This window comes from Dermacentor albipictus, chromosome 4 (assembly GCF_038994185.2).
Source record: "Dermacentor albipictus isolate Rhodes 1998 colony chromosome 4, USDA_Dalb.pri_finalv2, whole genome shotgun sequence".
NCBI classification, from domain to species: Eukaryota; Metazoa; Arthropoda; class Arachnida; order Ixodida; family Ixodidae; genus Dermacentor; species Dermacentor albipictus.
In genome coordinates this window covers 175179732-175195001 of record NC_091824.1, presented here as the reverse complement: position 1 = coordinate 175195001, position 15270 = coordinate 175179732, and the positions used below count along the sequence as shown (strand labels likewise).

General features: G+C 50.7%; 1 protein-coding gene across 7 annotated transcripts in view; it reads right to left on the bottom strand.

Annotated features, from left to right (window-relative positions):
* The window catches only part of LOC135919820 (uncharacterized), a 100346-nt gene that overhangs the window by 6600 nt on the left and 78476 nt on the right, over positions 1-15270 (bottom strand). For 6 of the 7 annotated variants that reach the window (XM_070537847.1, XM_065453762.2, XM_065453761.2 and 3 more), the window contains 2 exons: positions 7090-8448; positions 4991-6232 (listed from right to left, as the gene is read on the bottom strand). In XM_070537847.1, coding sequence (XP_070393948.1) covers positions 5655-6232; positions 7090-8448 — 1937 coding nt within the window. In that variant the 3' untranslated portion in view covers positions 4991-5654. Of the gene's footprint in view, positions 1-4990; positions 6233-7089; positions 8449-15270 lie in introns of those variants that run through there. The other variant, XM_065453763.2, reaches the window with a different exon arrangement.

Sequence of the window (15270 nt, the reverse complement as noted above, 5' to 3'; positions counted from 1 at the left end):
TCAGCGTCACCACTCATTCGTACAGTTTCGCCAGGCACGATGTGAGCGTGATCGGTCTGAAGTTCTCAATTAGCGGTTTCTTGCCCAGTTTAGGAATCATGAATTAGTAAAGGCAAGGCGCAGGAAACCAGGACTCAAGAAGAAGAACACAAGTGACAGGACCGGCACCTGTTCTTCTTGGAGTCCTGGTCTCATGCGCCTTGTTTTTCCTAATTCAAGCATGAACCAACTAGCCCAAGCAAGAGTTTTACTTAGAAATCATGACTACCTCTGCATGCTTCCACTCCTCGGGGACGGTCTCCGCTTCCCAGTGTTTGTTGAGAAAGTCGGTTAATTCCGCGTCTAACTCATCACTGAGGTTGCGGAAGCGTGCGTTATTGATCTTGTCTGCACCCGCGGCCGTGTTTCTGGTTGTGTTTTGAATTGCTGCGTAGATCTCGCGTGATGGATCTGTCCAGGTTATCGTTTTCTCTTCCCCGGTAGCGATCTGCGTAAGCTGCTGGGTTAATTTGTGTCCCCAAAGCACTTAACGCGTACCTTCTCCAGGAGTTCCGAGTTTGGTCCCTAGAACTGGTGGATGAACCGGTAGATGGTTTTGTTGTTTTCTGCTTTGGTCTTGGTCGGATCTGTGAGAGCCTTGAGGATATGCCACGTCCTCGCTGTGTTCAAATAATCATTCTGAACAACTGCGCAGGCGCTCCACGTGGCGCATACATCGTCTTACGTTCCTTACAAAATTATTCCTCGCAATTTTGAGAATGACAGCGTCACGATACAGTGTAAGTGAATGACAGTGGGCTTCTTCGATTTCCCACTTCTGGCTACCCGCGGGCTGCCAGAGCCATCCAGAGCGTCTTCGTTTTTCTCGAGTTGCTCCGCCCACCGCGCTACGCACTTCCTCCGGGCGTTCGTTTTGCTCGCGCTGGATGGTTCTGGCTACCCACGGGCTGCAAGGACCTGCCAGGACGATTTTGGTCTGGCTGCTTTCTGGAAGTTCTCTGGCTAGCAGACGACCAAAAGAGGAGGGGGGCGCTCGCCGCCATCTTTGCGGGGACTTCACGGATTGCAATGCGGGCGCTTGAGGACTAAATTTACCTCGCTCAGCCAACTGTCTACGGTCATCTTCAGATTTCCTTACTTCTAGCGTTATCTTTTTTAAGTGCTTACGCTCCGTTCCGCATTGCGAAGCGGTGTGATACGAACAGTGGTGAACCGTTTGAAGCTTTCATGTATGTGTGTGTGACCCCTGAAGGCTTCTTCGCGGCGGTGATCAGCGCGCTGCGCTCTCATGCGTGCATGTTATCTGCATCGTGTTCCACGCAAGTTGCAGACGCTCATCCACACATTGCGGTACATTTTGGTTTAGTCTTTCTCTGGTGGCCTTCCTTTTCACATATCTGGCGTATGTATATATACGCCAGATATATATTATATATATATATATATATATATAGAGACATACGTACATTGGCTTATTGCTCTCATGATCGCGACCAATGTGTGAAACGTTTCGCTGGTCACAGGCGGCGTGCATTTTCATGCGCCAGCCGCGTCCCGTGCTCCTTAGGCTCAAAATGAGAAGCACAATCAGCCACAACAAACTTTCTGAAATCGAAACCCAAGCAGATCGGCACGAAATTTTATGCGTATGAGACGTACCCGATAACCTGCTTTTTCATGCCTTGTGATGACACAATGCCAATTCGTCAATGTCGCCGGTGGGCGACGTGATCGCTGCGAGCAGGGATCCTCGAGATATCGCTTTCAAGTATTCAATCACTTACGCGCGATTTCGCGTCTTGCGCAAAGTGAGGTTGCCCCAGTGCGCATCCTGCGCCGAGTCGCGCGAAAGTGATTGTATCCCTGATTGTAACTATATATTTTCAAGCTGGCAACGCATAAATGAGCCGACTACGCCGAGCGCGCGCCGGCCCCGCCTGGTGCTGCCATAGCATGTTTACATTTGGCTAGCTGTCCCGACGTTCGGTTTTCAAACTTCGGGCAGGTTTGGGTTGTCTTGGGATCCCAGCTCACGTGACTTCTTATCAGAACGGGAACTAGCTGGCTGCCAGCGGGCTGCCAGAACTCCGAAAATCGAAGAGGCCCAGTGTCACGATCCGCCCGGGTTCGTGAACGAGGGAGGGCTCGAGGCACCCTCCGTTAAACAGACGCTCCGCAGAGTGGTGTTGATGAACGATGACTGACCGCCGAGCAGCTGTGCTCGCCAGTGTTTATTGGTGCAGTGACCAGTGTTGCCTACCGAGCCTTGCGGGGAGCCGGGACTGGGCCAGCCTGGGAAATGACATGTCCCAAGTACTCAATACTGGTGGCCAGGCGCTTGAGCTTGAGAACGGCGTCCTGCAGTCGTACCAGGACGTTGTGCAGTTTCTGCGGGTGGTCCCCGTCGTCGGTGCCAGTAACCAGGATGTCATCCAAATACACCGCCACGTGCCTCATGCCCCTGAAGAGGTTGTCCGTCTCCCTCTGAAATATGGCCGGGGCTGAGACCACGCCAAGCGGTAAACGTGTGTACTGGAAGAGCCCCATATTCTGACATACTTCCGGGAAGCATCCTGGAGCACTAGCTGCTGGTAAGCATCTCTGAGGTGGAGCTTGGTAAACTTCTGTCCACCAGACAACGCGGACCAGAGTTCTTCGATCCGGGGCAGCGGGTACTTCTCGACGGTAGCGACGGGGTTGACTGCAACCTTGAAATCCCCGCAGATCCTGACACTGCCATCTTGCTTGAAGACTGGTGTGATGGGAGCGGCCCATTCAGAAGTCTTGATGAGCACCAAGGTGCCCTCTCGCTGTAACCGTTGCAGCTCCTGGGTGACACCCCGTCCTTCAGGGCGAACGGCAGTGGGCGAGGCTCGAAATAACGTGGCCGGGCTCCCTCGGGTACATAGATGCCAGCCGTCGTGCCGGTGAATGTGCCGACCCCTGGCTGGAACAGGGACTTGAACTCTGTCAGGAGGCTGGGGACATCTTTCACCACATGCAGGCTGGCTTCCTGGTACTCCGGCAGACGAACGCCCAGTGCATGAATCTAGTTTCGGCCCAGCAGCTTCGGCGACGACCCCTTGGTTAAGTGAAGGGGAAGGGTTGCCTCCCTGTCGCCAAAGCGAACGCTGACCTGTGCCTGACCCTGGACCTGGGAGGGCTGCCTGGAGTAGCAGCGCAGCATCACGCCTGAAGCCTCGATGGACACGTCGGGGAAAGTACGTTTGAACAGTTTCTCGACCATGACAGACACGCTGGCCCCTGTGTCCAGCTCCATGGAAATGGGGTGCCCGCAGATTTCGACGCTCAGCATGTAAGGCGGCACAGACGATGGTACAAGGCCTGTGTGCCACATGTCGAAAATCGGTGGGTCCTCGGCCACGACATGAAGCTTGGCCGCGGAAGAGCTTGAGCCTGCTGCCGCACGCCCTCGCCGCGTACCCTTGCGACGGCTCCCTGGCTGCGTGCTAGTGTGGCACCTGGGCTTGAAGCAGGCTGCTGCTGCTGTTTGCTGTTCGTCATTCCCCGTGCGAGGTGCCCAGTTTTCCCGCACGTGAAGCATTGTGCTTGAGAGAACTGGCACTCTGAGGGGGAATGGGCACCACCACAGCGATCGCAGGTACGGCCCTTTGTCGCCAACTTGTTGACCGCCGCTTCATCCGACGTGCAATCTCGCCGGCGTCCTTGGCGGCAACTTCCATTGCCAGCGCTGCCTTCACGGCGTCGTCCAGCGAGGGGTCGGGAAGCTCCAGGGTTAGCGTCTGCATGGCGGTATTGTTGATGCCGCAGACGAAATGGTCCCGGAGCAGCGAGCCCAGCTGGTCCCCGAAAACGCAGGCACTCGCTAACCCTCGTAGCGCAGCAACGAACTGCTCGAGGGTCTCTTCCCAGCGGCTCCGGTTGTTGAAGCGGAAGCGCTCCATTAGTGAAACGCTCCCTCCCTTCCCTTTCAAGATACGGTGCGCGCGGCCATGCAAAGTACGCACTGTTAGGAATGGCCTGCCGAGGTGGTAACGTGCAAGTCATTTCAGCCCGCTGCACGTGTTTAGATCCAACCGGGGTGGTGGCGCCCTTCAGAGAACCAGCGAGGACAGCGCTAACCAACCACGAACTTCAGAGAACTGCGGATAACCGGCAGCCACTGAGGGGTCAGCTCAGGGGAGTTCTCGAGGGGAGGTAATTGGCGGAACCTCCCCATGTGCTTTTCGAGACACCAGACAATGTGCAGCGGCGGGAGCCACTGTGCGAGGTCCGCTCTAGAATTTAGAGGCGACGGCTGCTCTGCAAAGGTCATCGACCCTCGGAGAGAGCACTGAAACCTGTGCGGCATGTGTGTGTAAACCCCCTACCCCCCCATCTCTCAAAATCTGCCACGAGGACTTTCTACGGTGACGTCGAACGATGACGTCGAACGGAGTGGCTGTTGTCGGCTGCTAGAGCTCGTCGTGCTCTGTGTTCGAAATGTACTCGTGAGTTGTGTGCTCGTTTGCTGTATGCTTAGTCTTGCGGGCTCCATTTGGGAGTCACGCTAGACTGTGTAAATGTATCCCATGTCTAAAATGTAAATACCGTAAATAAATCCTGCTCGCCTAGTCCTGTCGCCCCAAGCCTACAAGCCCGATTCCAAATCTTACAGCACTTGTTGGCGGAGTCGAAACCGCACTCCCCCCCCCCCCCCCTCTCCTTCCCTCCCTGGCTCCCTCGCTGCCGACCCGAGATTGAGCCGCGATCGTCAATTTCCCTTGCGCCCGGTCGCGAAATGCGTAGTTGCTGCCGGAGCCCACAAGGCTGCCACCCCTCGCCACCTCCCATCCCCCCACGGCCTTTCGCGCGACGGAAGACGGCTCGTTTTCTCTCCGCTTTCTTCCTTCGCACATGCCAGCCAGATAGAGTCGCTACCGTCGGCTTCCCTCGCGTGCTTTCACTCGCATATATAGCAAACGACGCTCGGTGACGGTGTTATCGTCCCTGAACTTTATACGGAATATCTCGGCGACTGCAAAAATGCGGCTGGTGTGTCCATATAATTACTATCGCAACAAAATAATTCTGCCTCTTTTTTTCACAAGTATTTTTCCATTCCTCTAGAGGTAAATAAAATACTACACGCTCCTCATAACGTACTGCGAAATTGAGAATCTCGAATCAATTTCAAATGTGTGCGTGTGTGTTTTTGCGCCCTAAAGCTAGCTTTTCAAGAACAAAGGACCTTGCTGGGCGAAGTCCAATTTCGTGGGTTTTTTCGAGTTACTATCGACAGTCAGTGTAGCGGAAGTATCTGCGTATGAATGTGCCCGACAGTCGAGTCCAAAGAAACTACAAGCTTTATCATAAGTGGAGCGTCTTCTAGGGCATCTCTTATCTACAGCCACAATACAACCTCCTTCGAGCACACTCCAGAGACGGTGCCTCCAAGCTGATGATGGAGGTGGCCGCAAACCTGCGACAAGGACAGAGTTCAACGCCTAACATGTCAGGGTAACCGTACATATGGGAATCGCAAGTTGGAATCAGTTTGCGCAGGCGCAGGTTACAGCAGTGAGAGGCCTTCCGTCCTGGAAGTGGCTATAAATAGATGATGATGATGATGATGGGGGCAGCGCTGATTTTTATAACGGAATCGTCGGCTACAGTAAGTCAATGACCACAGTTTAGACGCAAGGGTTTTTAGGCGGCTCGTAGCAGTTAAAAGCTGTCGCAAAGCTACGAGAAGTTTTTACAGCGTACTGAAGACTATTTTTCACTGGCGCATCTTCGCCGCAGAAAAATATGGCGTAGCGAAGAAAGAAGAACCGCTCTTGCAGAACGGGAGAACGAGCTGTCGATTCCTTCGGTAGTGACTCGAAGGCTACATTCATGGACCACTGCATTTTGACGTAGCGCTGCCAGTCCCTCTTCTCGAACGGTATGCCGTGGTGCTGTGTATACTTGTCCAAGCAATCGACGTACGTGGGAGAATATATTTTGGGAAAGCCGGCGGCGAAAAGCATCCGGGCCATGTAGCCGCCAAGAGTCCCATAGTTGACGCTGGCTTCTGTGGCGGAGTCGTAGTAAAAGTCAGGCACAAGGTGTTCTGTTGCCACTTCAGCTTCGCTCTCCATAGGCAACAGAGAGGGATTCAGCTCCGTCTGCTTCACCGCGTACTTCGCCAGCATTATGAGGTTGGCCATGAAATCGCTACCGTACTGCGCTCGCAGCACGCCGTTGACGTCCGGCTTGACGTTGTCGCCTGCAAATAAGGAGTTGCTCAACATCGCTGCCAAACTCGTAGTTCATGATCACCAAAGCCTGTCAGGTCCAGCTGTTCATTCCAGGAGTGTTCGTCCGGAATGCGGCTTTACAAGTTTGAGATCAATGAAGATGTGTAATGTTGAAATAGTTACTACAACAAAGCCAAACAAGATGGAGGGGGGCGGTAAAGTTATTGCGGTTGAGGTAAGTGTTACTACTAATAGAAGTAATAAAAGCAGCTAGTTAAGATATAAGTACCACGTGGAAAGCTTTTAAACATCGACAATACGTAAAAGTGTAGATCGAGGAGCTTCAAGTTGCTTGCGAAATGTGTAAGAGGATATCTTTGAGAAAACAAGAGCAAGCGGCTTGAAGCTTTTCATAGACTCCGTATAGTACATTTACGGTGGCTTAAAATACCTGGGGCAATTAAATATTTCAGAGAGTGGAGTGGACAAAGCCCTAATTGTGGATGCTTACTAAATATTGCGTAAATTTGTTGCCTTTTTTCGTCCACATTAAGTCATGCGACTTTCGTAATATCTAAGATGACCAGATTACGCACCTGAGAACGCCTAATCTGCTTTTAAATGTTTTCGTGTTTAGGCGCTGACAAAGCTTCGAAAGCGGTGAACAGAAGCGTGATCATGTGCTCTGTACGGCGACCAAGAGTTCGGCTTCGCGATGTCAAACACTAAGGAAAATAGGTGCGCTAAAGATAAAAGTACATGTGTATATCCATGTATGTCAATGAGTATTAGAAACTGTTCTTTATTCTCTCATATCTGAAAATTTTCTACATAATAAATCTGTAAGCTCATGTGCTTACAATATCATTGTGTACGTCATACTTACTATGAGATTTGAGCGTCGCGTTCAGTAGGGCGTCTTTGCTGAGCGTGAAGCCGGCGCCAACCTCGACCAGAACTTGGGATTTTCGTTTTAAATTCCGCCACATTTGCCTACTCCGGACTGCGGCCTTACTACTGCCCATGACTTCCATTAGGACAGCATGTGCCCTCGTTCCGAACATTGCGTAGAGGTAGCGCACGCACATGTTGGCCTTCATATAATCCAGCAAAAAGCCTCTTCGAGATGCTACTTTGAGCTCGAAACTGAGGTATCTCGCGAAAGGAACGAGGATCAAGTAGACCTTGGCGACCTCCAAGGGAGCTGAAGCCAGTTTCTGAACTATGCTTTGAATTGCGCGTTCACTGTTCGTACGTGCAACGAGAAAGCGCTTTGACCGAGGCAGAACGTATTCTTTCAAGACATCCTTCCAGTATACACCATGAGCTGGAAAATCTGCTCTGGCCGTCAAGGCTTCGTTGAGCCCGGTGTTCTTTAAATGAGGCTCGGTGATGTTTTGAATCAGTTCGTCTAGCTTCTCTATCGCGTCGACCATCTTGGAGACCCTTCTATCCCCGAGTGACGAGGCTAGTTGCTCGAGCAAGGCTTTTTGAATTTCCGGTATGAAAGATGCCGAGCGCATGGAGGTTCCTGTCAGGACGCCGACAGTTGCGTTCGTCGTCAGGTAGACCACTGTCACGACCGACGTCAGTCTGGTCGCAACAACGGTCTGAATCGTCAGAGAAAAGAGCTGCGAGAAGTCATTAACCTCGAGGAAAGCTCGGGGGTTTACGCTGGCCGCTTGGAACATGTTGTTCAGATTTGTTGTTGTGTTGGCTAGGAAGTTGACGCAGGAACTGTAGACCAGCGCTATGTTATAGCCGTCGGTGCCTTTAGCCTGTGGTGAAGATAGAGTGCGGGCAAAAAGGGCCTCGTCCACCAAGGAGCTGTAGTTATAACCGTGTATCTTGCTATAGGACAAGGCCTTAGTGCCTGTCGGTGCTTTCCAATCCCACCGGCTGCACAAAAAACCGTAGAAGTCGTCGCAAATGTCCAAGGATGCTCGGCATGACGCGTTGATGAGCCACAGCGCTTGTCGGCAACCGTGGGTCTCGCAAATGTTGCCCAGTTCCTCGACGAGGTGCTGCCTCATCCTTAGCGCGGCGTACGACTGCACAGCTTTCTTCATGGCGATGATGGCGGCCACTGTGATAGACGCGACGGCGAAGACAACGGAGCAGCAGACCACGGTGCTGACCGCAGAGGAGCATTTGAGTGTGCGGCCTCGTTCGCGGTCGATTGCTGGCGAAATGTTCGGCGTCTCTCCCGTTTCCATCGGGCTCCGGGACTGGCCGACCAACGTATCTGCAAAAAATAACCCAACAATGCGGTCGCTTCAATGGCGCCATAACAATTATCCAAAAACATATCGATAAAAGAAAGTCGCAGTTTCGCCCGAAAGGCGGAGCATCTATTGCGATAGCAAATTAGTAGGCGACCATAATAACACTACCAGCCATATAAACTAGCAAACAATCGCTTACTGTAACTAGACTAACAAGCATGTTGTCAGCGCGCACAGGCAAACACGCACACAACACACTCGATGACTGCGGAAGCTCGCTGTCAAAACGCTGGCGTGAGGAAGAGTGGCAGCAGCAGCAAGCGAAGTGACCTTTGTACTGTCTATCGCTTCAACGCAAATAGACGACCGCACGCCAAGTTTCATCCTAGACGCCAGCGCTCGTTTCTCCCCTGGCGAAGCGATTTCATCTCCAACGGGTGTGGGTTTCCGTCGCCGCTTCCCTTCACGGTCGCGCCCGCGTTCAGTTCGCGCTGCGCGCGGAACGTCTCTTGTTTGCGACGGCGCCTCTTCGGATGACCGGAAATTATTATTGTGTTGTTAACTGTCACGACAGCAATGTAAACATGAAAAGGTTGATGCCACCAGTGAAATTCTGCCGATTCACAAGAAAATGGTACGAAAGAAGCAGAGGACAGACATGATTATGCGCCGAGCGAAGTAAACATCTGTCAAACGAAGCGAGCTCGTTTATTGATCACTCCTGAGTGTATGACGGTTTCTATATGTAACCCACGTGAAATTAATAATTACTCGGTACATAATCCTTTTATTGATATAAAAACTTTAAGTTAAACGAGCGCTTGTCCTGTCTTCTTTCTCGTGTTTCGTTTGTGTGTGCGCTGTCTAAGAATGGAAACCACGTCTGTTGTATGCGCTAGCAGTGGCCGAAGTTCACGCGTGCCGAGAAATTGAATATGTGCATGATGCATTGAACATGAGCGGAGTTCATTCCCGCTTCACCACCGCACCGATCGATCGGGTTACTGGACGATACACACCCGCGTCTTGGTCGCGCCGGCATTACTGAAGCATGAATGATTAATAATACTTTCAACTTCCGTCTCTTGAGTACTGTTAAAAATCACCAAGCTGTCTACATTGCTGCCTCTATTCCATATTGTAGGGGACGTACTAGTTAAAGTTGTGTGCGCATGTCGTACTTGTGCTATGCAGCGATATATCTTGTTTATTTCCGCACAGTGTCGATAGAAGTCCGTTGTCGCCATCAGAGACAACACGGATTTGTAGCAAACATAATGTGAGAAACTGCAAAAATGACTTTAGCTCGTAGGTGCCGTATGTATGTGCCGCATCGTATGTGCTGACGATTTTTCCGGCGGCACATACGATGTCGTTTCCAATTACCTGCTCAGCGTCCCTTACATGGTTAAGCAGACGCTGCCGTTTCGCCGCATTGCAGCCATAAAAATAATCGTCAAGCGTACCGATCTTCTTAAAGGCAAATATAGCGTGTGCAGTTTGTTTCACACTAAGGGGAAAACTCGGAACGTATTGCGTCGCGATGCGGCAAGCAATGGAGTCGTGCGGCGGCAGCAGCTCGAGCAGGCGCACACGCTTGAGGGGCAGTGTCGTGATCTGCGTCGTCTGCTACGGCGGCGCGCGCTGGCCGCATTTTCGAGAAGCGTGGTACTGTCAGGGGCAGTGCACCGATATCATCGGTACTGCGGGAACTGGGGCTCTATTCTGGACACGCATGGCGGCTGCACGGCCGCCATTACCCGCCATGTTTACTCTCTGATTGGCTGTCGAGAGGTCACGTGTTTTGAAATTTGTGCCGGGAAACGGAAGTTTTGCGAAATGCCATTTTGCGTTTTCATCAAGATGACGAAACGTGACGTGGAGCTGCAAATTTTATGGACTAATACATTTTTTTGGTCCTTGGCAGATATATTGTGATGTTAGTGCTTCAAAAAGAATGTGAGCGGTAGCGTGCAGAAGCCAGTGCAATGCATCTGCGATTGCGCGAATATGTGGTGGCGATTCAAGATATGCGCCATGCCAGCTTGCTGATTGGCTGAAGGAATACCTCGTGAGGAGCGTCACAGGAAGGGCTGTTTCGTAATCGTCATTTTGACGATGCGTGACGTTGCACTTGGCCGCCATTGCTGAGATTTTCCGCCATAATTTTTGCTGCGACGAGCCGCGCGAATTATGCTAATGAGCAGCCATATGCAATGGCAGCCGAGAGGAATGCGTATCGCCACATTTTCCCTATCGTTTGGCGCCACGAAAATTTTTTGTTCATAACGCGTGCTCATAGTATTTGCATCGCTCTCGGGTGGTGTTGGCATTTGTGTTTGGGGCCATCATTTTTTTTAAAGAACGCGTTTATACAAAATAATATTGGTTGAACATAGCAAACTTTCAGCAATATTGTCCACTTTTCACTGCTGCATTTGTATTGTAATCGAGATTAGTGCCTTTTCGCACAATCAGACGTTATGACAACGGCCTCTTTCTAATTTATAAAAAGAAATGTACGCAAGGCGGCGCCTTGAAGTTTCCTCCCGCGGTGCGAGTAACCAGCGAAATGAACAAGAGATGGCAGCGCCGGCGCTTGCGTCGCGCTAGTGGTTATCTCTGGCGCCCGCAACGCTATCAGTGATATTCGGCCGTTTCTCTGCCAGCCGAGTCGGGCTGAGTCACTTACGTTTCACGAAATAGCGATAACGTGGCCTAGAACGTGCGCGCATCACCACTGGTAGGTCGCGTATGTTGTCTCAAGCAAGAAAACAAGCGCGTTGGCGCCAACATGCGATGACTCATTGCATTTTCCGGGGACACGCATCCTAGCTATTGAAGCAGACGACGGCTTGTACGCAGCAGACGACGGAAGCGCGAAGCGTTTTCGACGGAACAATCATACGCTTTGAGATAGCTGCTTTATTTTTACTGCGGAGGAAAACTGTTTTGCGTTACCGATAACGCTACATTCAGTGTCTTCATTTCAGTTTCTTAGGCAAAACGTCAAGTTGGCGTCACGTTACGTAAGCAAAACTGGGCCACCAGCGCCATTTTGTTTGCGTCGCGCCTACGTCACGCACCGAAGAAAATGGCGGAATGTCCAGAATAGCGCCCCTGAGCTGATATTCTTTACTAAACGTTGTGCGTCGCCACACTCTGATCCTTCATTGGCGATAATGGAGTTCCACAAACTTCTTTTGACAACATGGTTCATTTGTTCTTTCGAAAGGCCGGAGTACTGAGCGTGTGCGCGTATATTTCTTCACTGTGTGTGCTACCGTAATGAACAGCGACAAAACGCACCAAGATGTGCGCGCAACATGCTCAGTCTTTGTTTGACTCGAAAGGAAAACAAAGCACTCAACAATGGGAGTCGAACACGGTGAAACAACCGGACACGATTAAATGAACGTTTTAGGTTCAGACAATGAGCTGGAAGTGATTTTTCTCGATAATCTTTCGCTACACCAGACAGACCCTGCCCGCCGGTGGGGAATTGGACACGTCACGCTCGGAACTTCAGTTAGTATCTCGTCATGTCCCCAGCGGCAGCGATGACAGCGCTCATCCTGGAAGGCAGTGAAGTGTAGAATGACTTGATCAGGGATGTGTTCATTCGCTGCACGTCTCAGTCACTGACGATGGTGGATCGAAGCCTATCCTCGGGCGACTGATAGAGGGGATGTTGCGCCAGCGATACTTTCAACGAGCCCCAGACATTTTAAATGATGTTGGCGCCCGGGGATTGAAGCGGCCGCTCCAAGAGAGTGACTGCGCGCTCTTCTAGCAGTTCTTGCACAGCACAAGCAGTGTGGATCGGCGTCCTATCGCGTTAGAATATATAGTCGCCTTCCAGAAACGGGCCGTCAAGAATGTATGGAATCAGTACGTCGTCTATGACTGCCATGCAGCGATGAACTTACATTCGAGGCGTATCAGTGGGCGTCGCGCAACGCTTAGCAAAGAATACCGGCTCCTTTCACGCAGTAACGATGTGATCAGCGCCCTGCACCTGACAGTAGAACGTTTCTCGACAATGCGGCCAGCGTGCGCCGCCGTAGCAGACGACACCGTTCAAGATCCCGCCCCTCAAGCATCTGCGCGAGCTGCTGCCGCCGCTTGACTCAAGCGCTCGCCGCATCGCGATGCAATGCGCTTCGAGTTTTCCCATGTGAGAGAGACTGTACACCGCCCTTCGAAAGAAATGTCCACGCGCACACACCGCGCGCGGCGCGAAACGTGCCCAAACACGCGCAGTGCAGGAGGCAATCAAGGCGGCGCGAACGAGAGATGGGAGAGGGGTACCACCGGCTAATAGAATTTTGCTCCGCATGCGGCGCTCTCAACGCCGGCGCAGCAGCGCCGCTCTCGGTGCCGTTCTTGTCTATTGTGCAGTGAGAACGCAGCACATGCAAAGCTGCGAGCCGTCGGCGACCCTAGACTCTGCCCCAGAAGCAGATCGCTTTCAAGATAAAGCCCGCGCGACCGTGCTATACGCAGCTGCTGCCGAAGTACAACGCCCCCCACCTACTTCCTCCCCCCTCCCCCCTCCCCGGTTCCTTGCGCGCGACGGAAGACGGTGCGCTTTCTCCCCAGTTTTCCTCCCTTGCGCACGCGACAGTGAGGCGCCACCATCGGCTCACATTCGCACGCCTTCACTTGCACATACAGCATACGGTGCGCGGTGACGGCGCTAACACCCTTAGACTTTATATGGAACAACACGGCAACGGCAAAAATGCTCCTAGAGTATACCTAAATCGCTGTTGCAATAAAACGTACCGCTCGCAGAAAAAAAAGGGAAAAAATACTTCAGCACCCATCTCACTGTGGCTGTAGACGATACTGATATCATCATTCACGTAATGAAGTGACACACAATGCACCTATATTTGGAATAGGTAGATGTCATTCTGAAATTTCCATTGCTTATTCTGCGAATAGCGATTCACATATTCGACTGATAAAACAAGCCTGTATTCCTACTCTGCGAAACCGCGCCAAAGTAGCAAGGCTAAAATTATTGTTCCACTTAATACACAATGCATTACGAATAAATACTTCGTTGTATATACCCCTAGATGACACCAGACCTTCCCGCCATAAGCATTCACTAACACTTAAAGAATATGCATTTCGCGCTGACTGTTTTAGATATTCGTTCTTTCCTCTTGCAATAAGAAAATGGGATAGCCTGGACCCCTGCATAACGACTAACACATCGTTGCCGAAATTTGTAACCCTTGTAGAAGAGCTGTTGCGCAATAATTAAATTATGTTAGCCGGAAATAACACACCACTCACGTCATTCTATAAAATAAAATCTGTATGAGCATTGTATTTGCCTACGCAATTTCACCCTTTTTTGCCAAATGAAATGTACCATTCTTGTTTAATTTGCTACCATATGTGTATATCTGCTTCGTGTCGATTGCAAATATCATTGTTGAAGTCATGTAAACCTGTTTTTATCGCTATTTGTGAGTATATAATATATGCCCCAACCTATAAAAATCCCACTGGGATTGACAGTATCTGAAATAAAAATAAATAAAAATATGCGATATACACTGCCTTCAGGATCGGCCCGCTTTGCAGTGACGCTCGCCACGCTCGGTCATGACCATGACGTCATGACGAAGATGGAATGATGAACTGGGAACGACGTCGATGGAAGAACGAATGCGGTATGACGACGACGGCATGACGACAATGAGATAACGATTCCGAAATGATGACGATAGCATAACGACAACGGGACCACAATGGCATGGCGATAATGGGATGACGCGAGTGTAGGCCAACGATGCCTCGAAGATGAATGTACGACCACGACCGTAGAGTTTGTCGCTAAACACCTAGAGAGAATTCTGGCGCCACCGTCTGTGGGAGTTTCCTAAGGGGCACTGTGCCGTCATGGGAAGGACGGTATATGTGTCTGCGAGGCTTGTTTTGGCTGGTGTTGTAAGAGGTATAGTCTAAAACGGGGATATGGCTACACAAATAACGCGTTCTTAAAGTAAGATCTTCATAAAATGTTTTCATTCACGCATATTACATCTTTACTCACCTACAATGCATGACCAAGCGACGAAAAGCAAGAACAGACGACAAACTGTTTCAAAGCGAGCGCGAATCTTACCGTCTGCCCTCCGACTTTAGCGGCCCGCTGATACTTTTTACCTTTCATATAATTGCACATGCAATGACAAGTTCTCATAGTTAAACAAAACACGTTTTTATGCAATAAAAAAGCTAAAACATTTTTTTACTTGCTGTTTTAGTACAAAATTATTCATTGCGACAGACGGAACGTGCTTGCCAGGCGCGTCTGCAAGGTGTCCTGGCTCTCCAAGAACGATGCCAGTACGAAGTCACAATATACCCGCATTCCCATGCAAACCACAGTGCAACAGCGCCAGATTTCCCTCAAGGTAATGTAGTGAGAAACTCTATCACCACGACTGCATGACGATGATGACGCGACGACGACGGTATGACAAGAATTGGATGACGAAGCGGGAATCACGACAATGGAATTTACCACAAGATATCTCCCCTCTATTTCCAGAGTTTCATGATAGTTTGCTTGTGTTTATTCTGCGAGCTGTTCTTCATCCTCTCACTTGGCGATCTTGGTTGTCTGTGCATGACTGCAGCGTGCTCACTGTTGCTGAGCCTTTGGTGCGCAGTCTTCATGTCTGAAAGATTTGTAAGGGCAAAATTTACTGTGAGAGGGGGGGGGGGGGGAGTCGGTACAGCATGCGCTTGTGGGTCGAAGTATTGTTTTATCGTTTTTATTGTGTTTTCTTTATGCGTGTCGAGAAAGCTACAAG